This window comes from Poecilia formosa, unplaced genomic scaffold, assembly GCF_000485575.1.
Source record: "Poecilia formosa unplaced genomic scaffold, Poecilia_formosa-5.1.2 Scaffold2, whole genome shotgun sequence".
Classification (NCBI taxonomy): Eukaryota; Metazoa; Chordata; class Actinopteri; order Cyprinodontiformes; family Poeciliidae; genus Poecilia; species Poecilia formosa.
Window position 1 is genome coordinate 754,990 of NW_006799941.1, and position 27,475 is coordinate 782,464.

The window sequence follows — 27,475 nt, forward strand, 5'->3', positions numbered from 1 at the left end:
GGGTTAAATCTTCATTCTTTTAAAATTCAGAATATAAATATAAAACAACATTTTGCAAGGTCTATAGTCAGTTGTGCTAAATACATTTTTGTCCCCAGTCCGCATTTATGTTTTGTTAAAAACAAGCCACTGCTGCTGCTCTGTCTGATTTTAATACGATAAAATTTCATATTCATAAGTGGAGGTTTTTGACAAATGCCCAGAGTGTCATTAGAAAGGGGCACACACACAATCAGAGGATAAATAAAATGTATCCCTCTCTTTTCGGATGTGTATTGAACAAGTTTTGAAATGCTTTCATGCATGTGGATTCACTGGACAGTTTGCACGTCCTTGTTACTTATAATATGGTGCCTGTTTGTTTCATGGCTGTTTCCATGACGTAAACATGAACAGATACTGATACCGCCTGTGAAGATGTAATTTCTTGAAATTTCCTGGTTGCACATTGCTCAACATAGCACTGAGGTGCTTCTTGCTAGTCTGATTGAAATCACCATTCGCCTCCGAAAGCCCAGAAATATTAAACAACCAGGAAATCCTCTCCAGTGTGGGAGGGGGGAGCTGCTGTGCAGCCTAGCCTGGTAACCTGCTCACTCTAATGCCAACACATAACTCCTCACTGACTGCACGTGAAAAAAATGCAATAAAAACCTTTTTATTTAATACTTGCCCATGTGACCACCCAACCCACTAATGGCACCCTGTGCAACTGCCCGTGTTAAAACTTTGAGAGTATTACCAGAAAAAAAACAAAACAAAAAAAAAACATAGAAACGAAACATTCAAAATTGGAGAAGGAAACTATAAAGACTTGAACTCTTTTCCTCGGAGACCGCACTCTGCCACCTCAGGAAGCAGCTTCTTCTCTAAACGTTATCCCCCCCATCAATCCGGTCAGCAACGACACAAAAAGACAGAGAAGAAGAGCTTCCTCCGTCACATGTGAGGTAGGTAAGTGGTGAAGCTATCAACGCACGTGGTGATTAGCTATGAATGGGATGCTGCTGTCTGATTGGTGGAGAGAGCCGGGGGTCAGGCGTTCTGCCAGCAGTTCATACAAGGCTGCTGATTGCTATTCATCCACTGATTACAGTAATTTAAATCTGCAGCAGGCCGAAGGGGGCTGCGTCTGGCAGGCTGGCTGCTGGAGCTGGATGCAATTTGGTTTGCTTTCAATAAGGCAAAAAGAAAGAACGCAGCACACAAGGAGGGAGAACATGAACACATCTGTAAAATAAACGCCTGAAGATATTGTTTATTTTATATGTAAAACTTACAGGGCCACTAAAACTGCAGAAGAGTTCAGGCTTTGTAAGGATAAAGCAGAATGACGCAATCATTTTGGTTCTTTTGTCTTCCTGGCTCATGCATGGACAGCCTGAGACCTTGAATAATCAAAGTTGATGAAGCAGTTGGTCACAAATGTTCTTTTTCCAGGAGCTCTCCTGATGATTAATCAGAGACCTGAGCAGCTCTGGCCGCTCCACCCGCAAACACATTACAAGGTTAATTTCTCTATTGATTAGAAAAGCAGAATAAACCAATACTTCACTCTAAATCTCCTTTGTTTTCACACATGCATGTTTTTTCTGCTTTCTCTGGAGGTACAAATGCAAACGGTTGATGAATGAGGCTTTTCCTGATATCATCTTCCCACCATACCCCTCCACTCATAATGAAAAAATAAATCATGCTTAGCACAGCGTTAGGCTCACGTTTATTGCCAAAAATCGAACAGTTTTCAAAAGTTTTTCCTTTCTACAGAAAAGTATTTTCACAGACAAGTTAAAAACAATGTTAAGAGCTTAAATATACATTCGGACGTCTGCTGGCTGACGTCTAGGATTTACACCAGAAATCGGCAAGAAGTTCATTCAATTTTCTGCTAATAATACTGTCTCAGAGCTTCTTTCATACACACACACACACACGCGCACACATTCATGTATATACAAAGACAAAAATAGTTTCCTGTACTGAAAAGAGGTGACACCACTTTGTGGTCTGTTCATGCCGTTCAGCAGAAGGCCGTCCCATCAGTTAGCTTTGTGCCGAAGCGACGAACTGTGCCTGTGCAGACTGGGCGACTGGTCCGTTGGACATGTGTAATGAAGCCCATCACACACACAAACACACACACGCAAACAGAGTGCTGTTGTTGAGTCCATGTAGGGGGAAGAATTTATAGCACCCATTTATTACCCTCTGCTTTATCAGAGAGATGCGATTCCTCTGTGCGTTTCTGATGCCGTCATTATGGCCCATTATGGGGAGCTGACAGAGATGGAGCAGAGGGCGTTGATGGATTTTGGTGCAGGGGCCCGCTGTCACTACCACGTTTATCGAGTGCAGCCTGAGAGACACTCTCCCCGTACAAAATGGCCGCGGCGCCACAACATGGCTCCGGCTGGAAAAAAAACAATTACCTTCTGACGATCGGCACAAAATGTTAAAACATTCATCTGGTGCTCGTGTGTGTTTGGAAAAGCTTCAAGAAGCGACAGTCCTGCTTCTCATCACGGCACATTTACACAGGAAAAGCATTCAACTTACAGCTTTAAAGAGATCTGTTTAAAAAGTATGAAAGATCCCATACTGAGTCTGGACCAGCTTTCCTCAAGTATCTATCTAACACAACACTCACAACGAAGCAACAACTGTGTTACAATCATATAAATAAAATTCATAATTATAATAGTGTCAGTGTGCCTTAAGAGTCACTTCGGCACCGTTTTCCTTCATTCATGTAGTCAAAAATGACAAATGAAGACCAGCTTCAGCGTGTCCTTAACGACTCCCTTTTGAGGTGCAAAATCTGTCACCAAACACGTCGATGAGGCAAAATCATTTTTAGGTCCAAAGTTGAGCCAGCTTCATGGATAAAAGGTGTCAGTTCAGTCAGTTCCTCTCTTTGAATGCCACAGATCAACAAAGTAGCTGAGAAACACAAGTGATAGATGAGGCTAATTAACTAATTGATCTGGATGATTCTTAAGAACATTTCATAGTTATCTTCTTCTGCCCTCCATCTTTAGCATTTTCTCATCCTGTTTGGCATGAGGAAATAAAGACACAGGGGTTTTCTGTTTCTAAATCATGAACAATGACAGGCAATACTGAAGGGATCTCTTAATTCTCTGACATGATTTGAATTATTATTACCCTTCTTGCAGAAGCAGAACAATAAAGTCAATTAATACAGTAGAGATGCAGCAGTCAGACTTTTCCTGGCCAATACCAATTTTCAATTTTCTCTGATATCTGATCTATCGAATTCAGTTTGAAACACTTTTAATACTGTATTTAGGATCTAGACAAAGTCCTTAGATTGGTGCATTAAATGAAATGGAGGGGAAATAATCTGATTTCCCAGTATTTGACCTGCAGTTCACTGATAATAGCCCACTGAAGAAAAATTGTCAAATTTAGATCTCTGAATTATTGGTGGATCTCTGGTAATAAAGGCATTATGTTGTTTGTTTTTTGTAAAATTTTACCTCCATCTGCTGGAAGATTTTTTTTGTTCTGCTTTTCTTTAAAACATTTACCTTAACTAAATACTAACACATATTGGGTACTTGGGTCCTGTTTTTAAAATATAAACAGAAAACCCCTAAATCCTTGTATTCCCTTTGGAGTAAAACCACAAAAACGTGTATGTGGAGCAGAAGCTGGTATGAGGTGAAGTCGAGGCGAGTGGAGGGCTCAGGATAGCTAGAGGTTCTCTGCATCCCCATCTGTTCGCTTGTAGCTGGAGACGACTGCTTCAGAGAAAATACGTCAAAGCCAACTGTCCGGCTACTCCCTCCGTCTCTTCGCTGTTCCGTTTTGTTTTCTGTGCAGCAGGTTCTCCGCTTGAAGTAATGAGTCATGTTAGCAGCTTTTTGCTTGCAGCAGTGCAGCAACCAATGAAATGATCGTCCAAAGAGAGGAAGGAGGAGGAGAAGATGGAGCAAAAAAAATGCAAAGAGGGAGACAAAAAGCAGGGATCAGAATTTCTCAACTCTGCTCCAGGCAGATGAATGCTTCTGTCGGCTCCATCTGTCCCCCCTTCCTGCTTGTTGCTCAGAGGAAGAGCAGGGGCTGTGAGGAGCCTTTAAGAAGAGATCTTCATCTCTCCTCTGAAATCTGTTCCTCGATCTGTCCATCAGTTGTCCAGCAGGCTCCGTGTCACTGCCCTCTGCCTCCGTTGGGCTTCGTTTTGATGACCCATTCACCTCCAGGGTTACTGTTGTACAGGTCCAAGAGATGCGTCTCGGTGTCCAAACAGTGCTCTCCTGTAGATACACACAAAACTACACTTAACCGCAAATTAGAGTTTACAGCAAACTTCATAGCTGTCTGAATTTGCAGATAGCAGAACTATGGAAAAAAGTCATTTTTTATTTAGTTTACATTGTAGATTTAAAATCTTCAGTAACAAAAAAAGACCTAAACTCATTTTATCTTTCATGTGAGTCCAAACAATACAATTTAAAGATTTTTCTAATGCAATAAAACTGACAAAAAATCCTCTCTGCTGCACAGATAACACTAATGGGACTGCACAGACATGCCTATAAGCATTTATCTGCTCTGATGACTGCAGATGCACACTTCATGTCTCTTTATCTCCTGAACAGTTCACCTTGTAACTCTCATCAGTTCAGTGAGCAGAAAGACAAGCAAATGCCATCGTTGCTCTTAAGAGAAAAACAAGCATAAAAAAAAAACAACTCACCAATATTCCCTCCTACTTCATACAGGGCGCAGTCTGGGTATCCCACTGAGCCGTTTCTGTTAACAGGAAACAATTATGTAAAGAGTTATATAATGCGTACAAGTTAAATTCTTACAGAAAACATCAGACATGATATTGACACAAAAATAATCTAAATCTTAACAGGAAGATTTAGATTCTATCTCATGTGTCAAAGCTCGATGACTTGAGAGTGTAATTTAAAACCTGAATAAGTCTCACACCTTCGCATTTTCCCCTTTCCATTTTCCGGGCTGCGGAGGAACTGGCGGTAAAACTGGGCGAGCAGGTCCGAGGTTCTGCAGTTAATGTTGAGCTGGAACTCCATCGTGCCGTTCACCAAATCTCCCACCTGGATTTTTATAGTGCGACGTGGCTAAAGAACAGAAACAAATATTTAGTTTGGATGGAACATTGGAGAACAACCTAAACGTTGTAAGGGTTTCCAGTGGTTATACAATGTTTTAAAATCAACAGAGCTGCTGAACAAGCTCACCTCTGAGTTTTTCTCTGGTTTTTCTCTGCTGTCCGGCTGGATCTTTCTCAGCAGGTTCTTGAACTGATAGCGCCGGTTACTGTTCTCATTTAGCCGACGCACCTGGCTCATGAGGAAGTTTGGAACCTGAGGAGAGAAGGGCAACATGAATCAGCATTCCTACAAATAAACACTGTATGGAGATTACAAACACCCAAACAACCCTCTACATTTAAAAAGAAGTCCACCTAGGCTTAATCCAAGGCTCCATTTTATTTTCCACTTTTACTAACAACAATGTAGAGAACAAATCTACAGAAAAAGTGCTTCTTTATGCAGATGACAGCACACTTCTACTCTGAGGAAGGTTATTGACAAACTGCCTCCCATGAGCTGCAGAAACAGGTTTCTGTTAATATATAGGATATTCCTAGTTATATGAAAGTGAAATAAAATGCCAAATATAAACTAAAAATTTTCTCCAGAATTGTAAGCTTTCAAACAGCTTGTAGCATTTAGAATCCTATTACAAACTATAAGTTGGTGTAGATTCACACCGGACAACTGGCGTGTCATGGCTAATGTAAATAATTCTTCTCACCGTCCAGAGGAGGTCTTGGTAACGAATGAGAAGCCTCATCACATCAGCTGCTTTCTCCGCCTGTCCTTTCTCTGCCCCATCCGTCAGTCGGCTCGGGACGGCCTTATGGAGGAAGAGGTTGGGAGCCATGATGGTTGCCACGGCCCACAGGTTCATCCTGTTCTTCTTCTCTCTGCTGACCACCTTACTGAGGAACTCCAGCAGGGCCTGGCAGAAACGAAACATAAATGAGCCCAATTAAATGAGGCAGGGATGATGTTACAGTGAACTGTTTATGAGAAGGAATCCTATAAACTCTGCTAAACTGGTTTGTTAAGGCACAAGTTATTTTCAGCTGCTTCAAGTGGAGTTGAAGTAGTTGGTGCAGGTGGCTTTTGTGCTCCTCTCATTTGCTATACGTAGACTTGACCACGCAGCTGGATTAGTAAAAGCTGGTCACGACAGATGTGGAACATTATATAACAGAGGAGAGCGTTTAAAACAGAGACATTATGAAACATGCTTTGGTTAAATGGGTCATGTTTCCGTCAAAAACACTGCAGTGGGTTACAGCCAACATACTTACTATTTACTGTTAAAAGTTCACATTGGGGTCATTGACTAAAAGGAACATTGAGAGTGTTTTACTCACTACAGACACTATTATTGCTGCAAACGCAACGTTCAAATTAGGAACTTTACAAGTTATCAAATGTCAAAAGGAGGGTAGGTCAGAGCAATATCAGGAAAACAGGTAATTGCTATATTTTTGTTTAATACTGAGATGTTACAAATGTATGTCGCACTGCAGATTTTTACTAGTACAAAAACAATTTAAATGGATGGATTAATCTTTCACACAAGTGAAATAAAGTCCTGAAATAGAATAAAGCTCCTTAACTCTATTTACTTTGTCTATACCTCTCCAGACTCATCTCCCTGTCTGTCAAGCTAGATGTTGTGACAGCACCAAACTAATATCTCAAAAGAACGACACTTGAATGAACAAATGTTATGTGTTTTTCTTTGTGAAGCCATCAATCAAAGTCTTCAGGAGGAGTTGTGATGTGTTTACCTTCAGTGTGCTCCTGTTGGGCTCAGGGAGCAGCAGGATGAGCAGGTTCAACATGTGCAGTTTCTGCCTCAGTTCTGTGATGTCTGGAGAACAAAACAACAAGGTAAGAAAGACAAAGACACACACACACACACACACACACGCACACACACACACACACACACACACTGCTCATTTCCTCTGTGTTTGACTAAGAGTAATGGGATGTCCAGAGATTAATGGCATTGTGACCAGTAGCCATTAGGATTGTTAGCTTATGTCTCTGTGGTCATGAGTCGTTTATCACTTGCACTGATCCTGCTTACAAACCACAGCTCAGCTGCCATCAGTCAGATGAAATTAATATTAATCAGTTTTTTTTTTTGTTTTTATTAATAGAGTCAAACCCCTGTGAAAAAAGCTGAATTTTGAAGATGCTGTGCATTTTTGTATTTGTGGTGAACTGGATGTATTTTAAAGATATCAACTTGTTCATCTTAAGATTGATTTCTAAGCTGAAACAGAAAAGATAAGGACCACAAAGGATCGCCATCCCCATAAAGGAGACGCAAGTGATTACAAAAACCCAGACCAGAAGTCAGGAAATGTGGCCATCAGATTATTGTGCGGGTAAGAGAAAGAAGAAATATTGCATATCATTATATTATACAGCAACATATGAGATACTATCAAATACAATGTCAAGTGTTTACTTTTTCTGGTACTGTTCACCATCTTAAAAGGAACACAACAGGGATTACAAATATGCAACAGACCCAGTTAGATCTGCCGATTAAAGCCCACTGACCTCTGACGGCGCTGAAGGTGTTGAGGTATTCTGCAGTGAGCAGCGGGTCAGGAAGCTCTCGGATGAACTTCTTCAAGAGGGCAGCAGCATCATTTGGACTCACTTCATCCCAGTTGAAACGGCTCCTGTAAAAATTGGCCTCCAGATTCTGCTGCAGCAGCTGCAGACAGCGAGTGATATCAGCATCATAAAAACATCAAATATGAAAATAAACAGAGAAGTGTAGGTAAAGTTATGTCTTGCAATGCGTCTTTGCCATTTTTGGTTTAATTGCTTTTAATAGAAAAAAAGTTCACCGTCTTATTTGATTTCTCTTATAATGTCCTATAAAAACTGTCTTTTAATATCTAGTTTTGAGAACTCTTCTAAAATGGCAACGACTTTAGTTAACTGGAATACTACATTATTTTTATGTATTTGTGATAAAGAGTAGTCTTCAAACAGGGACAATATCAGATTTTGAGCTTAGTCGATGCTGTGTAGTACAAATGAAAAATTTTATATCTAATAAAAGTCTCAAAGACAGCATTGTTTGCAAATACACTTTTAGGTTATCAATCTTTCTTGGTTATTCTCTCTTTCAGTGATTTAGTGCCAACTGGCGCCCTCTGGTGGCTGGTCTCATTTAACTGCTGTATTAAAATGAAGAAAATAAGTACAGGATAGTAAAGGGCCACTTGGCTGCGGCTGCTAAAAAAAAAAGTATAATTGATACTGTCTTACTGGGCCTTGTTACGGTAAATGTCAGGTGTAGTTAATCTTTGAAAAACCAATTGACATTCAAGCATTTTTGATATTTCACAGAAATAATCAGTATTCTGACGAGCATGAGGATCACTTCATTTTGAATGGGTGAGAACTTGTACCTTTATCCTGGACTGAGATCCTGGAACCCGCAGGATCCCCTCTGAATCGACTCCTTTCTTCTCCAGAAACGACAGCAGCTGCACAAAAAGCAGAACCACACATCAAAAATCAAGCGACTCTCCTGCTCACCTCTGCTGGTCAGAGTCAGTAACTGCCTCTACAGACAGGGCGTGGTCAAACCGCTAAGTGCTCAGATTTTTAAAGTTTTCTGGTTCATTTGTGTGCCAGTACAGGCAAATTGCTTCCAAAATTATTAATTTACAAAGCAACAAAGGGAAAAGCGCAGTTATGCGTGAGCAGTAGACAGACACATACCGTGTGCAGGAAGAGAGGAATTGAGGTGTTTGGTCTGATTTTCTGATCGGTTTCCAGCAGCGTGGACAGCGGTACCCCAAACAGCGTGCTCTCTGTAACAGATTGAAACATCAAACGTGAGGTTCGTACACAAAACCTCAGTCCAAAACAACAGAAGAAAAGAGTGAGCTGGGTTTTCTCTTGTATATTATTTTTTTCCATATTTAGTAACTAACTTCACTAAAAGTAGACACATTTCTAACTAAGATTTTATCTTTAAACAAAGAGGATAAATCCTATCTATAGAGTCAGTTTCGATGTTTGTTTCTTGTGAGCATTTAATTCAGCAGAGCTGTCACACCTGCGATTTTCCTTTTCCCAGTCTTGTGCCTTTTAACCTCCAGCTCCAAGAGGTCGCACAGCGCCGTCATGTCGATGAGAGCCAACTGACGAACCTTCTTCATGTCAGCGTGGGAGAGATCTTGAATACGAGTCACTCCGAGGCGGCACTTAGGGCAGATCACCCGCTATGGACATTACAGTGGACGCAAAGAAAGAAAAAGAAAAATTGAGACAGAGGAAGCATAAACAATGCATAAAAAATAAGAAATGACAAGAAGAGAGGATTCCAGTCATATTAAACACCATCAGTTCACCAAAGCCCATAACTCGGCTCTTACTCAGAGGAAATCTATTTAGCCTGAAACAGAAAAACATAAATCCGCTGGACTCTGACGCAACAACCTTTGTTTTCCGCTAATTTCTTAAGATCTTAACCTCATTATCTAATCCTGACCAGGAGTGGATTAAAAATGACTTGTAGCAATATTTGTGAATATTATTGTCAAATTTGCATAAGAATTTAAACCCTTTATGACTCAAAATCCCATTCATCCAAGCTGGGACTGTAGCCCAGAGTAATTTCTGTAAAAATAAATACAATTCTTCAATACGTTTAGTAGCGACTAGTGAGTTCTAGTTTAGCTAAGCAGACACAAAAAGATTTTGAAGTAAACTAGAACATACAAATCTTAAACTATAGGTTTTTGACATAGTAGAAATTCTGACTGAGTTTAAATTTTAAAATGTTGATATATTAACACTAAGCACAAAAATAGTAGCTCTCCCAACCAAACATTAACTTAAAAAAGCTCAAACATACACTTAATAAATTAAATCAATTTGCATAAACTTGCTTTAAAAGTCCCATTCTGATGTTATACATTTAGCCTTTTAATGATTTTAAAACTGGATTTTCACTGGAAAATCCAGTTATAGAGCCAGTGAAAACAGTGCAGTAGTACATAATGGTATAATGTGCTGAAGTTATTTACTTTTTAAATAGTTTCTTTCAAAACACAGGTCTCAGTCTGGCGAAAAGCCATTAGGTACAAGTCACAGTTTCCAGTTGACATTTTACTTTAAAGTATTTGTTTTTCTTACATTTAATTGTGGCAGGTAAACTTTCCAGACGGAAATGGCATTTTAAAAAGACTTCCTTAAACAAAAACAAAACAAAAAAAAGGATTACAAAAAAATATTAAAAGCAAGCTCACAGGCAGGGTGCCGTCTTCTTTCCTGTATGGGATGTTGTTCAGTGGAAAATTGGCCTGTTTAATGAAAATCACGGCTTGTTCACAGTAAGCAATGTCAGTGATGAGGAATTCCTCCTTAGGGGCAGCCCGCTGATGCTCCGGTGACACTGCTAAACACACAAACATGTTGCTTTATTATTTTAGTGAAGGAAGTCTGCTGCAGTAATGTCTTAAAGGAAAAATACTCAGCATGCATGTGCGATGCAAGGGAGTACAAGGAAGGAAAATTCATCATACAAGAACAACAAAGTGTACGAGATAAGGAAGTAGATAGACACTTATCTCGTACACTTATTGTGTCCTGACTATATGTCAGTCATTTTTTTTATAATGAATTGATTATATAATAATTAAAGGATTTTTTGCCCATCACAGGGGCACAACACTTTGAAAGGTTAAACATGGATTAATCTGAACCAGTAAAATCAGAAGACCTTAAGCTCATTGAAATGTTTCAGGAAGCTCAAGATAATTTGTAAGACGTGTGGCACATCCTTTTGAAAGGATTATATATCTTCTTTTTTTCCCCTTCAACTGATTATAATTGTTCTTACCTGAGAAAGGCATTTTGGCAACTGATGCCATACTCTTCTGAGGAAGGTCTTTGCTGTTCTGAGACTCTGGCAGCAGGGCCTGGAGGGACAGAGGTTTGACTTACTACAAAAATCCTTCATCCACAGTTTTAAATATCAACTCTGTATTACTTGGTTTGCTGCAGGGAAGTAAATGCACACAGGAATACAGGGTGTTTCCTTTGATAAAGCCCTGACAATGATCTGAGGAACCTGGTTCCTGTCCCCTCTGTCGAACAGAAAGCCCCGAGGACAAAGAGTGGCCTTTACATGCGATTTGCCTTTATTGTTATAGGTCAGTCTTGGTGTACAGAACAAAACACTGGAATAAAAAGTCTCTGATGGTTCTCAATTAATGCTAAAATTAGATGCATAATTTCTTTTCAGCTTGTTTTTTGTGTTACTGCCTCTGACACAAACAGGCTAAAAGCTTTGATGTCATACTTTTCATAGTAATGCTGAAAATAGACATCTCATAAATCAGTGTGAGTGTTATATTATGGAGCACAGAATAAGTAAAAAAAAAAAAAAACATTTCAGCTGTGCGATGCTCTCTGCGTTGCTACCTGAGCGATGGGGGAGCTGAAGATGTCCCGAACGTCTCTGGGCGGCAGCTTGTTCTTTTTGCGACGGGATAACGTGTAGGAATCCAGGCGACGCTGAACAGCTTCCGCCTGCGTCCGGGTCAGAGTGGAGAGCAGCACGGCCTTGTCTACATCCTCGCTGTCCTCGCTGATAAGGGTCGATAAGCCAGCATCGGCCAGCCACTGCTCCTCCTGTTCCCCCTCTAAGACACGAAGACCAAGAAGGCATGGCGATGTAAATATGTTCCAAAAGAAATGGAAATGAGGGGGATGAAGAAATGTTTGAGCATGCAGAACATCAGGCAGGGTATAGCATAAGATTCCAGAAAACAATTTAACTGCTTTTATTTCAAACAGACATGCAACTATTATTCCTGATGCTGCATGAATAATACAACATACTGATTCTAACTATTATTATAATGTTATTTAAAAGACGTGTTTGAGTTAAGCAAAAATATAGTACAAACTCCTGCTAAAAGTAGTATTCATTTTCAAATAAACACACTTACAGTACAGAAAATTACACCTGTCATTTTTCTCTGTAAAGAGTAACGTAAATAAAGCCAATATTAGCTGGTTAATTTGTTGACTCTCTGCTTGGCTAGACAACCTCCAGTTGGTGGCTTACATCCCAATCATACCCACCTACAGTTTCAAACCTTATGGGAGTGATTGTTGGCACTCCCATCGTTTCTAAACCAGGACATGTCTATGTTTGCGATATCAAAATACAGATAAACAGCCAATTATGTTGTAAGTATGAGCAAAGGGTTTCCAGCACCTCATTCTAAAAGCATTGAAAACTACTGAAACAGCATAAAACTGTTAGTTCTTTTGAGAATGTAACAGTTTAAATGAGCACACATTATGCAACAGGATAAGTTCCTTAGACAACTTGACCAATTAGCATTATACACCTTATTTCACTGGTTTGTATTATACCTTAGAGCTTTATAAGTTAACTGAAATTAATCAATTTAAATTCAAATCTTGGTAAACTGGTTTGTCTTTTTGCAAAATAATTTAAGAATCCAGCATCAAACTGTTCATGGATTCTTTGAAACTAGTAATATGTAAAAAGGAAGCTGTCTTGAACTCTAAATACAGTCTATACCAGTGTTTCTCAACCCTGGTCCTCACCGCCCCCCTGTCCTGCATGTTTTAGGTTTTAGGTATTTCCCTTCTGCCACACACCTGAATTGTATCTCTGGGTGATTAACGGGCTTCTGCAGTACTTGATGGTCATGCAATCATTTGAATCAGCTGTTCTGGAATAGAGGCCCATCTAAAACATGCAGAGCAGGGGGGCGCTGAGGACCAGGGTTGAGAAACACTGGTCTACACAAAGTAGTTTAGCCTCAATTAAAATACTAACAGTGTTTTTGTGCAGTATGTTAACTTAGTAGTAATCAATAAAAACATAACATCAAAAGAGTAAACTGAAAGCCAAAAAAATGGGTCTAACCATTTGAATAGATAAAATAAATTTACATGAATTAAATCAGCATTTGTGTCTGGCTGTTTGTCCTCTGCTCAAATGCTCCTTTTCTTCAGTGTGTTTGATGGTGTTCATCACTGATATGAGGCAAACATCCTGTTTCGTTGCCATGGTAAATGCACAATATGGATGCTCAGTGGATCTCAGAAAGACTATTTCGTTACAACGCTGACAAATAAAAAAAAAAAATCCTGCTTCTCCTCTTTCTCTCAATCCTTAAGGAGACTGCAGCAGAATCACAGTGATTACCTTCTGACTGTCTGGAGTCTCTCCTGGTGGGGTCGAGATCCGCCTCGCCACACCCCTGTCGGATGGTCTCAACCTCGCTCCAGAACGATTCCAGGCACAGTTTATCCGGCTGCTCCTGCTCCTGTGCTGGTGGTGAGTTTTTGCTGCGAGCGTGCTCAGCGGCTGCCTGGTCCTGCGGGCTGGCCCAGGGCTCCACGCTCATCTCGGTGGGGCTGGGATCTCTGGTGCAGACATACACACACGTAAAGAAGTCACACGCATGCATGCAAACAAATGAGCTGAGACACAAAGGCACATAAAAACACAAGGGAAATGAAAGAGATAGAGGCGGAGAAGAGAAGATGGATTAGCCTGGAGAGACCAGAAAGATGGAGAGACAAAAGGTAGGAGCGGCGAGAGGAGAGAGATGGCGAGAGCGGACACAAAGGGGGGTCTCTATTGTTCTTGCAAAATGTGGCTTGGAGGAAAAGTACCACAAAAAATCCACTAGATGTCACTGTAACAACATGAAATCGCCTTCCTTAAGGTCACACCCTTCCATCTTACACACATATTTCCCGACAACAGAAGCTCCAATAGCTGAAACCTGTAATTAGGATTTGTAGACACACAATCTGCTTGAAAGTTTCCTGTTTTAACAAATGCACTGCTCAAGTAAGGGTCCTTTCAAAAGCACCCCACCAACAATGGGGCAGACTCCCAGGCGTTAAAATGTGACCTCCTGATCAGACACAGGAAGCGTTCTGCTGATTCACTCTGCTGATGCGCCGCTCAGTCAGGCACTCTTTGATTCAGCAAATCTCAGGCAACAGTCCAAACCAAAGGGTTTCTGAGAAGCAAAGCAATTACAGCTTCGTCTGGAATGAGAGGCAGAAAATAACTGGGATGCTTTCTCTATTGTATTCTTAGGAGGATCCGCATGCATGAAAATGCCAGCTGCAAGTGACCCAAAGCAAGATGCAATCAAGTTAGTTAGACCAGTTTTATGGTGGCAGAAATGGAGGGGGGAAGGTTGAGTTTCAACAGAATTTAATTTTCAATAAAACGTTTGTTAGATATCAAAGTAATGATGAATAGTCTAAAAGAAATAACAATGGTAAGCCTACTTTATATATAATAAAGAAGGCTATTTTCTAGTAAAACCAAAAAGCAGTTATTTTTCCTTTACTTTAAACTGAAGTTATTAGGAAGTCAGTCAATCCAGTAAATTGACTATTATATAGTTACATTTTGAGCAGGGTTTTATCTCATCAGCCAATTAAAACACCCTTTTTCCATGATTTATAATCTCCCCTCACACTGAGCTGACTAAAAGTGACTAAACCTAAAATAGCAATCAGATTTGCAGCTTAAGAAGCACAATTAAAGTGCAGAAGATACTCAACCTTGATTAACTTTTAGCAGTAAGGCTTCAGAAGTCCTCATTAATAAAAACGACCTGCAGACATTGCATTGGCCACTATGATTGCATTACAAACCTCTCAGTTTTGAGAAAATGCTAATTAATATGATTTTCTATCACCAATAAGCAGATTTAAACTTTTTCAGCCAAAGAGAAAGTTTAGTCATAACTATGATAAAAAAATCCCCACAGTTCAATCTGTTTGTATCCATTTAAATAAAAAGAAAAAAAAAATCATGAAGTACAAGAAGATAAAAATAACTGAGGTTTTGTTTAGCAACATTTAAAGTCAGTCCAAACATGATGCAGTTTTCATGAACCGGATTTGTAGCAATTACACTGACCCAGCTAGTTAATTTAAGTAATTATTTCAAGAACTATTAATTTTGTAATGCTATGATTGTTAATTAAATTAATCAACAATCATGGCATTAAAATAAATTAATTCAAAGGAAAATGTCTCTGTTTACCTCTTTTTAAAAAAATAAATCTATATTATGTTCGTAACTTCAACTTTTTTAAAAATAATAATCATTCCAGCTGTTCAGTTTATATTTAGTGCTATTTTTAGACACTATTGTTCTCTTTACAATTAGTAAGGATGACCAGCAGAAACGCAGTCATATTCTTTACACTTAAATAACATGCATGCTTGCATAATTAAATTGTTAGACACATAGTCATAAGTAATTATAATCCAAAATTAAATCTAGATTTAAATGACACTATTAATAAGTGTTTTCTCAACTTTTATCATGATTCCTGCAATAGTCAGGCTAAAAGTAGAGTATATTTCCTAGCATATAAAAGAAAACAAAAATCAACAGCACAAAAGATTAAGATAAGCTATAAAGTAGAGCTTGTGATATTTGAATAAGAATATAAGACTAATATGCATAAAAAAGTAGGTACAAAAATAACAACAACTCCCACCACCAAAGAAGTTTTAGTTTTAACACTTGGATCATAATATTTCTTTAATAACCTCTGAAGCCATTATGTAACAACAACTTGACATCTATTTAAGTAAATGACTGGATAAAACGGAGCACACAATTTAAATTTTGAACATTACAGCTGGGCTTTCTTCTCATGTTGCACTTCTTTTGCTTCATGACACATCATTCCAGCTATCATCTATGCAACTTCACTTGTATAACAGAGATTCACCAAACCAAACACATGTATACATTTCTCCAGAAACATTCTCCAGCAATAACTCTCCTTAGAACACCCACCTGGCTTTTTTTTTGCTGCTTGTCTTCTTCATGCGCTTTTTTTCACACGTAGGGTTATGGTCTAGCCGAAGCTTGAAAGTATTTAACCTGAAGTGTGAAAAATGCATCTTGGGCTCCATTCTGCTCAGCTCTACCTTCTCTCTGCCTCCCATGTCCACACGGCCAAAGCAATCCGGGAATTACGATCTCTGTACAAAATCTAGCTTTATCCAGCGTCGCTGACTGGGCACCATGTGAGAGTGATCTACGTCTGTCAGTGGTTTGAGTTCCTTTGAGCTGAAGTGATGCAGGCTGGAATGCATTAGGGCGAGTGACGAGGCTCCTACTATGAAAACATTCACACCTGTCCCTTCCCCCTGCCACTTTGAGTGGAGACACGCCTTCTCTGGTTCGCTCTCTGGTTCAAACTGGAATCTGTAACCTGCCTCCCTGTAAACTCTGTGACTGGAGCACAACAAAGACGAGCCTTGTTTCACTCTAATGACCACAAACCATCTCAAAACAAGAATGAAAGCTGACAGACTTAATGTTTGGCATTTCAAGAAGGTTTTTAGTCTTTCTCAGTGACAGCTTTTCATGAGCTCATTCATCAAGGGAACAATGCCTTACTTTATGTTATCAGTTGTATTAACCAAGAAGATCAAAAGATGAAGTCAGAGGAATGAACAAAAACCTTTTAATAATTTTATAGCTTTCATTGAGAAATGTCTAATCAGGTGTGAATCAATTTTGTCCTGTCAGTTCATACTTGTGATGTTATTACTAAAAATCCAAAATAAAGTATTCTAAAAAAAAAAAAAAAAGAAAAAAGAAATGTCTAATCAGCATTAACAATCCACATACCTAAAGGGTGACAGCTAACCGTGGTATGAGTTAAATCAAACTGTTACCTTATATGTAGACAGTCACAAAATGTACTAAGTCTATGATGTCATGACAAATATCCTTGCTCAATCTCATACCTGAAACTAAATAAACAACTGAAAAATGTCTCCAAGGTTGCAGAGTGTCCAGGTGAAGTATGTGAACAACTATGAAGCCGTTAGAGGTACGTTTGCATGGAAAAGTTTCTCAAGTTCCACAAGTGCTACAGGTCTGTCAACTTTGCCTGAGAGAAAACCGCTGTTCCCTGTAACATCACCAAACCACTGACTTTTCACTTATCTGTTATTTTCCATTCTTAGTATTACTGCTCAAAATTTTCTGTTAGTAAACAAACACCTTTTAAGTAGAAACTGAAAACATGGGGAAATATTCCGGAGACACAGACCTCAGACAAAGTCAGGTATGTTATCTGTACCAGGGATTTACAAAGATTTAAGCTTCTAAACCCCAAAACAGAAATATAAGAGACCCATGACCCCACACTTGGTTAATTTAATTTAGGTTTATTAGAAACACATCGACATAGGCAAACTGAACAGAACAGCAGTCCCATGTTTGCATCACAGTGCTTATAGCAAAAGCTAACTTGCAGCACTTGTCCCTAGATGGGCTTGTCAGCAGACAAGCATTCCTACCAACTCAGATAAAGACCTGTTATTTGTTCTTTCCATTTTACACTATTTATAAAATAAATAGTGTAAAATGTATGTGCTTTATTTTTGTTCAGTCCTGTCTGGAACAACAATACCTTGTAAAATTATTCATAATGTAACCTTCACACTTTCACATGTTGTCACAAATGTGACCTTCACTCTGATACACCCCCTGTCTGAAATATGCTATAACAGAGATTGAAACAGCTGATTCCATTGGATTATTTTTAGTTTTTAAATTGGTAATCATACTGTACTTTTTGTGTTCTTATATTTCACTGTGGTGTGGAGAATAAATAAATATATAAATAGAGATACAAATAATTAAGCATTATAAATAAATAAATTGATTTTAAAATGTTTTATTGAGATTTGATGTGGAAGGCCAACAAAAAAGTAGGAAGCAATTGTGAGGGGAAAAACTACTACCTGGTTTCAAAACTTTTACAAATAAAAAACTGAAAAGTGCACCAGGACATTTCCATTTTACTCCTCTATGTCATGGTGTAATTACACACCATGATTTTGTTGGATCTTTCATTCAGTTTTTATTAAGATTTTATCACAAAATCAAATCCAATACATTCAAAGGCCTACAGAAGTCAACTAATAAGCAAATACAGTCTCTAATATAATCTCAGCATAAACACAGCTGTTCTCTTAATGTATCTGACTTCAGTTGAGAACATTACAGAACAAACACTAACATGAAGTCTAAAACACACCAGCTAGATATGATAAAATTTTATAAGCAGATATGTTATAAAACAACAGCCCAAACTCTGAACATTACACTGTTCAATACAAAGAACCACTTAAAGAGAACTATTATTGATGAACTCTGTATTTTTACAAAAATGTGTCAAATGAAAACTATTGTTAAAACAAAAGGTCCAGTTTAAACATGGCACCAAACCATCTTAGGAGACATAGCACACCCCTACAATGGGGACTACGCATCATCTCCATCGTGAAACATGGTGGTGGTGGCAGCATCATGCTGGTGACAGTGTTTTCTTGTCCTGGGACAGAGAAGCTGACCAAAGTAAATAAAAAGATGGGTGGAGCAGAACAGAAGGTCAACCCAGTGGAAAACTCTTAATGGACGCAAAAAACTTAAGACTGGGGCAGAGGTTAACCTTCAAATCAGACAGCGCCCTTAAATATACAGCTACCGTGTTACGTTTGCAGTGGAAGGGGTTTATATCAATTTAAGTCAATTGACTTAAACTTGCCATTCACAGACATCTTTCATTCTGTTTTAATGAGCTTGAAATTTTTTGTAAAGAATATTCCAAACATCCAGCCAGTCACAGGTGGTTCTACAAGGTGTTGACTCAAGAGAAAAAAATGCACATGAATGCCAAACATGCCAGATTTTTTAAACTTTTGAAACTCTTCTGTAAGAGCTGTAACAAATAAAGACAGAACAACACTACGCTAAACTTCAGGCAGCAAATTAAACCAACATATAAATCTATATCGACATGAGCCACAAAACAAAGCACATGTTCCACGCCAACTAAAAAAAAACGGACTACTGAAAATGTCAGGGTGTTTGGGATTGTTTCTAGTTGAATGGACCTTGCAGAAACACTAAGAATCAACAGGAAGCCAGGCACCCAGAGAAGAATGGATATGCATAACGCTGTCCATCTTTATACTTGGACCAGTAAGGAATAACAAAAGGTAACCACAACAAACAGCTAATTTCAGGGACTGCTATAAACAACGTGCAAAAGCAGCTTGTCCAGCAGACTAAGCTTAGTGGATGAAATCCAAACAAAGCCTCTTAATTTTCAGAGAATGTAACAATTAAGACTACACAAACAAGATTAACAAAATGTTTATCCTCAACTCTTGACAGTATATGTATGCTCCGGTCAATTACGCAGAACCACAAACACAGAGTGACTGATTTTTTTATGGATCAGAAACATGGAAGCAGTTTTACATATACTTTAATAAAGGTTCCCTCCAAAAAATAGTTTTTCTAACATTAATAACAGGGACCATCAAACCGAAGCCCTGTCCAAGTAATTCCTAATCTAAACCTGGTTGTTAGACCACAAATGCCTCATCCTACCTGGCTTTTGCCCGCCAGAGGGTTTTCCCTGCGAGCAGCAGCAGAGCCGCCGAGCCACTTTTTCCCCATGGCATCCTGCAGTTGTCCCCCCAGATTGTTGAAAACTGGAGGAAACAGCAGCTGCCTGCCCTTGGCAAGCTGTTTCCTTGTAATCTCTTCTATGTGCAAACACTTTAGAACAAGGACAGTCTGCTTGTGCTGGCAGGAACGTCACTACATCATATCCTGAAGCAGGAAAGGAGGTCTACAAGGGGTGCTAGAAAAGGGAGAAAAACTAAGTAGCTGACTTGATGATGCGCAAGGACAAACAGAGGGGAATAATCGATGACTGATAGCCGGGACGGAAATTCAGTAGATCGAACAGAGAGTAGTAACCCTTTATGAACCTCTTTTCTGTTTTTCCAGACTACTTATGTATTTCCAGCTCTATGCTTCATCAAGAGGAATGTGTATAACAAATATTTCTATATCCAAGCCAGTTGCCAGTGTCAGGGTACTTCTAAGTAAAAAAAAAAAAGAGGTAAAACATACCAAAATATGTTATCACAATTAAAGTGCTTTTAATGAGATGCCAAAAAAAGTGCTGATATGATTGGAGCTTTCTCCAGGTGTTGGAAGCATAGTGTAGCTGCGCTTGTTGCTGGGCATTGCCTGTCAGATGGGTAAATGAAGACTCCAACACTTTCTTTTCTTACGAATAAAAAAGCATTTGGTTGTTCATAAAAAATTTCAGATTTCCTGAAAAAAACTAAAGGAGTACAGCGCATCACTCTCAGTATGATACCGCCATTTAAAAACTGCAGTTAGTGAGCTACCAGCATTTTGTTTATTAAACAGCACATCACGTGATCTCTATCTGAGCCAATATCCCAAGAAAATAGCTAGCTAACATCAGCGTGAGTTACTCTAGAAAGAGCAGACTGACAAAACTATCACATTCTGCACAGGGAGCAAATTTTTATAACTGTATTGAACTATTAGTCTATAGGCCAAAAATGGTACAAATGACATTGTGTAATGAAATAAGCCACAATTATTTATACTTTTAACAAAATAACCTATTGATTTTCTGTTGTAAATAAGAGGTGTTAGGTGTTATTTTTAAATGTATTTCTGGGGTTTAATATACAGTCCACTTCTTACTGATGCATTCACTTATATAGTTTAATACAAACACAGTGAATTGTGACACTCCTCTTTTACGTCCCTGCTACTCTTTAGTGTTTGAAGTCATTTCAAGCTATAAGTGATAGAGGGCTGCATGGAGGCCCTGTTGATTTAAACCTGACATGTTCAGGGTTCAGATCTCAGCTGGGGTCTTTCTGTGATTTTGAATGTTTACCTGGTACATTTCCTGTAGTACGGCTTTCTTCAGCCTTAAGACATTTGTTATGTTATTACTGACTCTAGAATTCCCCTTTGTAAAGAATGTATTTGTGTTCACTCTTGCTTGTCTGAGTTGGCCCTGAAATGAAGTAGCTCGCTGCTCAGGATGAACCTGCTTCTCACTCTTTGGCTGTGAACATAGACGTATGCCTAGAACAGGATGTAATAGGGATATGAATGAAAAAAAAACAAACAAAAACAAAAAATTCCTCTAAAAACATCGTTTTGTAAATTCAGGTCAATATTCATGACAAGCTAATCATTTCATGATATTTTATTGTATTATTGAGATAAACATAAAAGTGGTAATACTTCTTTTTTAGGTAACTTTATGACTGACCAAATGACACAGCAATAATAGTCACAAATACTACTGTTCAGAAAAAAAAATTCTTATGATGAGAAATTTATCACAATAAATGATACGATGAATGCCCCCTCCTAACACAAAACATTGCATCATTTCAAATGCTAAATGCTAACTCCATGCATAAGCCAGTGTGAGTTTCTGACAGGATAACCCTGAACAAAAATTCCAGTTTCATCACCAAACATTTTTAAAAATATGTGTAAAATGATGTAACTGCTTGTATTGTAATTAGCCAGAATGTTTGTTCAGGTAGCTCGCTATACCTACTTAATAGAAATAGAGTTCAAAACTTGCCATTGTAGTTTTAAAACAACATTAATTAATACCAGTGTTAGGTGTTTCCAAAGAGCCAAATATGTTTGGTTGTAACCTTATTTTACCTGGTTGACTGGCAGTACACAACGAGAGGTGGAAGGTGTTGCACCATGTTCGTCTTTGCTCTACAAAGTTAAATAAGTCATCAGTCACTCAGACCACTTTTAAATTCTAGGTGATTTTTTTTTTTTACAACCATCAATATCATACCATCTCTGCTGCAAACCGAGACACATCTGGTAAGACTGATAAACCTGCTTGTCATCTTGGTACTTTCCAATGACCAGATCAGGACAGATTATATGGACTACAAGGATGCCTCTTGGAACACTGCCATCCTCACCAGGTCCTTCAGCCTAAACTAATTTGCTACTTACTTCACCTAAGGGCCAGGCCGAATCAATCAATTTGACAAATCCCCATTTTATTTGCAATATCTTGTTTCTGTCTTTGTTTAAGTAGTACTGGTCAGCTACAGGTAGAAGTAGCCTCCTTTATTAGTCAAAATTTCAATGCTATACCTGTATTTTAAACTAAGTGTTAATTTTTAATTGTACTACATCAAGATATGCTATTTTCTCGCCTTTCACAAATGTCCAAAACATTTTTTCCCCTTTTTATTGGATTTTCTCTGACTGTCATTTCTGCCCTGGCAGGCCCCTCCTGCCCTTGTCTGACAATCCTTCTTAGCTCACAAAGACGTTCAGAGGGAAAGTAAAGTGTAGAACGTGAGGGCACATCCTCACGTGACCCTGCAGATGGCATGTGACAGCTCGCTCGGTCTCGTGGCCCTGCTCATCCATTTCTTGGCAAGCAGGGCCTTTGTGGGATTAAAGGGAAGGGAAGCAATAGAGATCACAGAAAAAGATCAATGATATCAAAGATAACTATAGTATGGTTCAAGAACTGGAAGGATGTGACCATAAGAAGACAAAAAAAATGGCCTGAAAAATGACTTTTCTGTCAACTTTGCTGTTTGAGCTGTTTTTAAGAACACCAAATAAGTTGCATTATTGGACAAATATAAACTGAGGAAATATAGAAAAAGGTTTTCTAACAATGATTTCATTAAGTGAAGGTCAAAACACAGGGTGAAAATAGCTATCCAAACCAACCTGTCCCTATGTGAAAGAGTAATAGCCTTATAAAACTAATAACTGGTTAGTGCCACTGTTGGCAGCAACAACTGCTGCTACTTACGACTCTCAACACTATTATTTACAGTAATTTGCAGTAAATACTGTACCTCAGCCTGAAAGAATTTAGGCCAACTGTTTACTGAGTTATTTTTCTTCAACCACATTGAAAAAGTCATGCAGTAGCATCCCAATCAGGTTGAAGAGACCCCTACAAAACCTTTTCCAGAACCAATCAGAGGTGTTGTGTTGTTTTTGGTCAGTAGTTATTTTAGCTGTTCTCCTATTGGTGTCATTTTGCCTGGTCTGCCTTTGTTTTTGAATAATGAAGACCGACCCTAGATAAAGCAGGTGAGGTTTGGAGGGCATTAGATGTTCTGGATTCTTTTGTGACCTCCTGAATAAGTCGTCAGTGCATTATTGGATTATTTTGTTAAGATAGGCACTCCTGTGAATTCCTACTACTGTTCTAAGGGTTCTCCATTAATGGATCATTTCTCTCACTTTGGTTTACAGGAGCCCAAAAGTCTTAGAAATGGATATGTAACCCTTGCCTGACTTATAGAAGTTGATGATTTTGTTTCTCTTAGCCTTGCCTTAGCAAGCAGCTTACTGGGTCAGGTTATTTTGGCTGTCTTTATTTGCTTAATAAATAAAATTTGAATTTGAAAACAGCTTTTTTAAATTTAGTCTGGTGGTCCTTATATGAAATAAAATGTGATGATGTGAAAAATCTTAGTATGGCAGAAAAAAAAAGCTAAATCAAATATCTGTAACAAGGCAAATAATTCTTAAAGATTATTTTCAATGCCAATTCTATGCTTTTTATTTTTGTGATTTGGGTCAGTAACTATGTGTTTTATTCTTAAAAACAGGTTTCAATACATGTACCAAACTACAGCAGTAATGCATCATATTAAGAGGATGGCTGAACACCTCCAGATGGTCTGATTAACAAGTGAATGGTGACACAGTGAGAATGATGACCAAATGCCACTTTTTATGCAAATTGCTTGTTTACACATCAGTGTAGAGTACATGCTCACTCACAAATATAAAAAACTCACTGAAACAGATAAAATATGAGAAATGAGATTATAAAGTGAATTGAACTGATTGAACAAGAAAGCTTTTCATCTGACAGCCAAAGCAAACAGAAAATATTAGAAAATTGAATGTTGTGAATTCCTGAGTCATGAGTATGAGACTCTTGATGAGAAGCACAAGACGTTTCTAAAGCATACGTACTCGAAGATAACACTCAGTTGCAGGAAGTTATTTTCTTGAACACGCCCACAATGATGTGCGTGTGTCCTTGGATCATTTTTTACGACAGTAAAGTTTTGCACATTGATTCATTCATCCAGGCAAAGTAGTTGAACTTGTTCTGGAAGCACAGAGGGGAACTGTAATGAAGAGAAACTTGGTTCATATAAACAAATCGATTCTACATTTTGCATGTTGCAACATGAAGCCCAACATTTTATTTTACTTCATTTTGCTAAGTGCCATCAAACACTGTCACCTGTGGTTAATGTCTTTCAAACAAAGACAGATTAAATATCTTGTTCTCAGTTACAGTTTGGATTTCTGGTCTTATGACAAAGTTATTCCGGCCAGGTTGGTTTAGATAGTAACTACCTCTGGTCTGATGGCATCAGCTCCTGTCTCAACACTTGATTAGGAATTTCCTCTATTTTTAGTGTTGAGTTTTATTCCTGTGTTATATTCTAACAACTTATAATTTAACAATAAAGTCATGCAAATAAACAGTGGATGAGCATGTTCTCTTGAAATCGTACACTTCCATGGTAATATCAACAAACAATTGGAACAAGATCAGGTGTGTGTAACCCAATCGCTCGTTACTGATCAAGACAATAATAACTTCCTCGAAACATATCTCTTTCAGTACATTCTTCCACAAACTCTAAAAGTCATCTGTCAACACCCTTTAAATGCCTTTACACCTAAAAAAGCAAGCTCTGAAATCTTGTATTCTCAATGCTTTAATTATGTTTTGATTTTGCTTCGTCTCCTAATTTTGAAGTAGTCTTAGTATCGCATTATTTTATGCTACTTGCGACTCTCTTCCACTATTGTTTTCTAAATTTGCTCAGTTAAAAGTTTTCATTTCAATATGTTTAGAGATAAAGGCAACCCACTTCCTGACTTTGATTGTGAATGCATATTTTTGGAATTACTTATTTCAGTAGTACCATTTTCTGTTTTGCAAAACAATATTATGTAATTTACCCTACTTTTTTCCATGTCTATCAAGAATCTTTACAAGGAACCTAAGGAGTCTTTAGTTTTTAAAATTTTAGGTAAGTCAATACATTTTCAACCCACACCTTTCCCATCTAAATGTAGTCTAAAGAAAAAAATGTTGAAGTTTTCCTATAAGTTTGGTTGTTTCTCCACCACTGGCACATCATCAAATTAGCAATATTGAACAATATTGGCAGTGTTAAGTATGAGATAGCCTTATTCCTGCTTGGATTTTTGCCCAAATTCAACACTTTAGAACAAATATTTTGTAAATATAAACTAAAGATTATCAGTTCAAATACCTTGTGAAATGAAGCTGCAAAATTAGGTACTAACTGTACTAACACCATCTACTCCCAATTGACAGGATTTGTGAACAAACATTGTAAAAATTATTTGGGATACAACTGGGTGCTATTTTTTTTAAAAATTGTGAAGTGTTTGGGCTGCCCCGAAAACTACCTCCCTCATTATGCCCTGGTAAGCCATACTGTCCACGTCAAAAAGGCCAACTAACAGATGGATTAGTCAATGTGTCTCTCTTCTGCAAACAGATTGCCCCTTGCGTCAATCAAAACAAAAACAACTGTCTCCACGTAAATACCTTCACAGAAGTATCACAGAAGTTGCCTGACTGACCTTTGCTGGGCTTAAGGTACTAATGACAGCTGGGAAACCTTCTCCTCTCGTGCCATATGGAGTTAAAGTAGATTACAACAACTCAGTGATTTGCGTTGACTTTTGTTTTTTCGATTTTGAAGCACACACCCTTTGGCCTCTCTGTTCAGATACACTAATGGTTGAAATGAAACAAGTAGCAGTTTTCTAATTTAATGGTTCCTATACTTAGTGTAACAAGTGTGGGTCAAGAAATGTTAAATGAAAGGTCAATTTAATTTTAAAATTACTGCTGACAGCATGCCATCATTGCAGCCATTTACAACTACTTAAAAATAATCAAAATGAATATCCATAGTCTTGTGGTTGCTAAATTTATTGATGGTGTTATTATGCCCTTGTATTTAGTTCATTAACCATGTGTACTTCAATTAGTCATAGTAGTAGATTACAATGACATTTTGCTAGTGAAATGCCTGGAAAGCACTCCGTTAATTTACTAGCAATAATATTTCTTGCAACGTGAACCAGCCTGTGTAATGGGTTCTAAGTGACCAAAGTCTGGGACCTAAAACCACTCAGTTTTAAAGCAGTTTAGAAGTGATAACTTTATACAGCACAGGTGTAGAATCAGATCACAGTTAAGTTACAAAATAAAGGAAGCTAAAATTAAAATATACTGAAAGCACTGGGAAAAAGGACACAGACATTGTCCTTTTGGAGCATCAAAACATGCTTACCCACTACCTTCAAAATAAAACAAAAGATAATCGAAAAATATTAAGAAAAAAATAGGATACTTAAAAGTTGCTTTCCTTGCATATATAAAAAAAAAGCCATAGGAAATATACTAATTTTAGAGAGTTCAATTTATTAGTCAAATATAATATCAGCATTTTATTCTGCCGCTGAACCCTCTCGCTCCTGTAAAGATGCACGTGCAGGCGCAAAAAACGCCCCTAGCAACAAATCCTTACATCCTAGCAACCACAAACGCCTACAGAGCAGTACAATGCAAAACGGTAAAATTAGCCCAACAACAAAAATATTTAGTCCATCTTAAACTGCCAACAACTAACAGAACAACATGCAACTTTGAAATAATAACTTAACTATGAAAAATGTATGCTAAAGCACATTGAGAACTGTAAGAAACGTCAACATGGCAGCTTACTTACATGGAAAAACACCGTCCTCTCAAACGGTGAGTGAAGGCTCGACTGAGCGTGAAGTGAAACGTTTTCCATGAGGTTTAACAACAGAGACGAGTCCTGCAGAGAGCCGTGACAACAGCCAGATGGAAGTGAGAGGAGATGAGAAAGCTTTCTGCTCTCCGCTAACATCTCCTGATCCTTCTCGCCTTTACGTCTGACGTCACTCAGAACGCCGGGCTCCATAGCAGTATTCTGTTAATTTACTAATTTTGTTGCGTGCGGTTAAAACACTAATTTTTTTTTTTTACTTGTTAGCACTGTAATGAAGCCTGCACCACAGTCTGGCAAAATATAAATAAATAAACTTAAATAAATTAAATTGATGCGTTTTCTTTCTCCTTTTTCCCTTACGAACGCCACTTGCCGTTATGAGTGTCAAGAAGAAGAAAAAAGTCATCATTAGTTCATCACAATTCATGTAGAGTACACAGCAAGCAAAGAGCAAAGGTGTGAATGAGTCAGATGAGCTAAAGCGAATCATGTGGTGGCAGCATCATGTTGTGGGGACATAAACCAAGGACAGGGAAGCTAGTGTTGTTCTGAGGTTGGATGGGGTTAAACACATGGAAGTGAATACAAAT

At 38.3% G+C, this 27,475-nt stretch overlaps 1 protein-coding gene across 6 annotated transcripts; it reads right to left on the bottom strand.

Moving 5' to 3' along the window:
• Window positions 1-1,697: 1,697 nt before the first annotated feature.
• Window positions 1,698-27,054, bottom strand: arhgap40 (Rho GTPase activating protein 40). 6 transcript variants are annotated; one of them, XM_016669942.1, is made up of 16 exons: window positions 26,859-27,054; window positions 24,040-24,178; window positions 13,321-13,541; window positions 11,553-11,773; window positions 10,969-11,047; window positions 10,376-10,524; window positions 9,181-9,346; window positions 8,841-8,932; window positions 8,525-8,602; window positions 7,659-7,818; window positions 6,872-6,954; window positions 5,818-6,024; window positions 5,238-5,363; window positions 4,966-5,117; window positions 4,724-4,779; window positions 1,698-4,280 (listed from the first exon to the last, which is right to left on the bottom strand). In XM_016669942.1, the coding sequence occupies exons 3-16, from the start codon at window positions 13,520-13,522 to the stop codon at window positions 4,174-4,176; spliced, it is 1,878 nt and encodes a 625-aa protein (XP_016525428.1). In that variant the 5' UTR covers window positions 13,523-13,541; window positions 24,040-24,178; window positions 26,859-27,054; the 3' UTR covers window positions 1,698-4,173. The 6 variants fall into 6 exon arrangements, with proteins under 6 accessions (XP_016525428.1, XP_016525425.1, XP_007548513.1 ...); XM_016669939.1 differs by having other exon boundaries at window positions 24,040-24,197; XM_007548451.2 differs by lacking the exon at window positions 24,040-24,178.
• Window positions 27,055-27,475: the final 421 nt, after the last annotated feature.

Bases quoted from the DNA above. Each gene is read 5' to 3' on its own strand.
- arhgap40 (XM_007548433.2), bottom strand. From the start codon at position 16,112: ATGGGAGGCAGAGAGAAGGTAGAGCTGAGCAGAATGGAGCCCAAGATG. The intron at 13,542-15,960 runs GTGGGTGTTCTA...TGTCTGCACCAG, and splicing joins AGCAGCAAAAAAAAAGCCAG to AGATCCCAGCCCCACCGAGA. The intron at 11,048-11,552 runs GTAGCAACGCAG...CTGTCCCTCCAG, and splicing joins TCAGCTCCCCCATCGCTCAG to GCCCTGCTGCCAGAGTCTCA.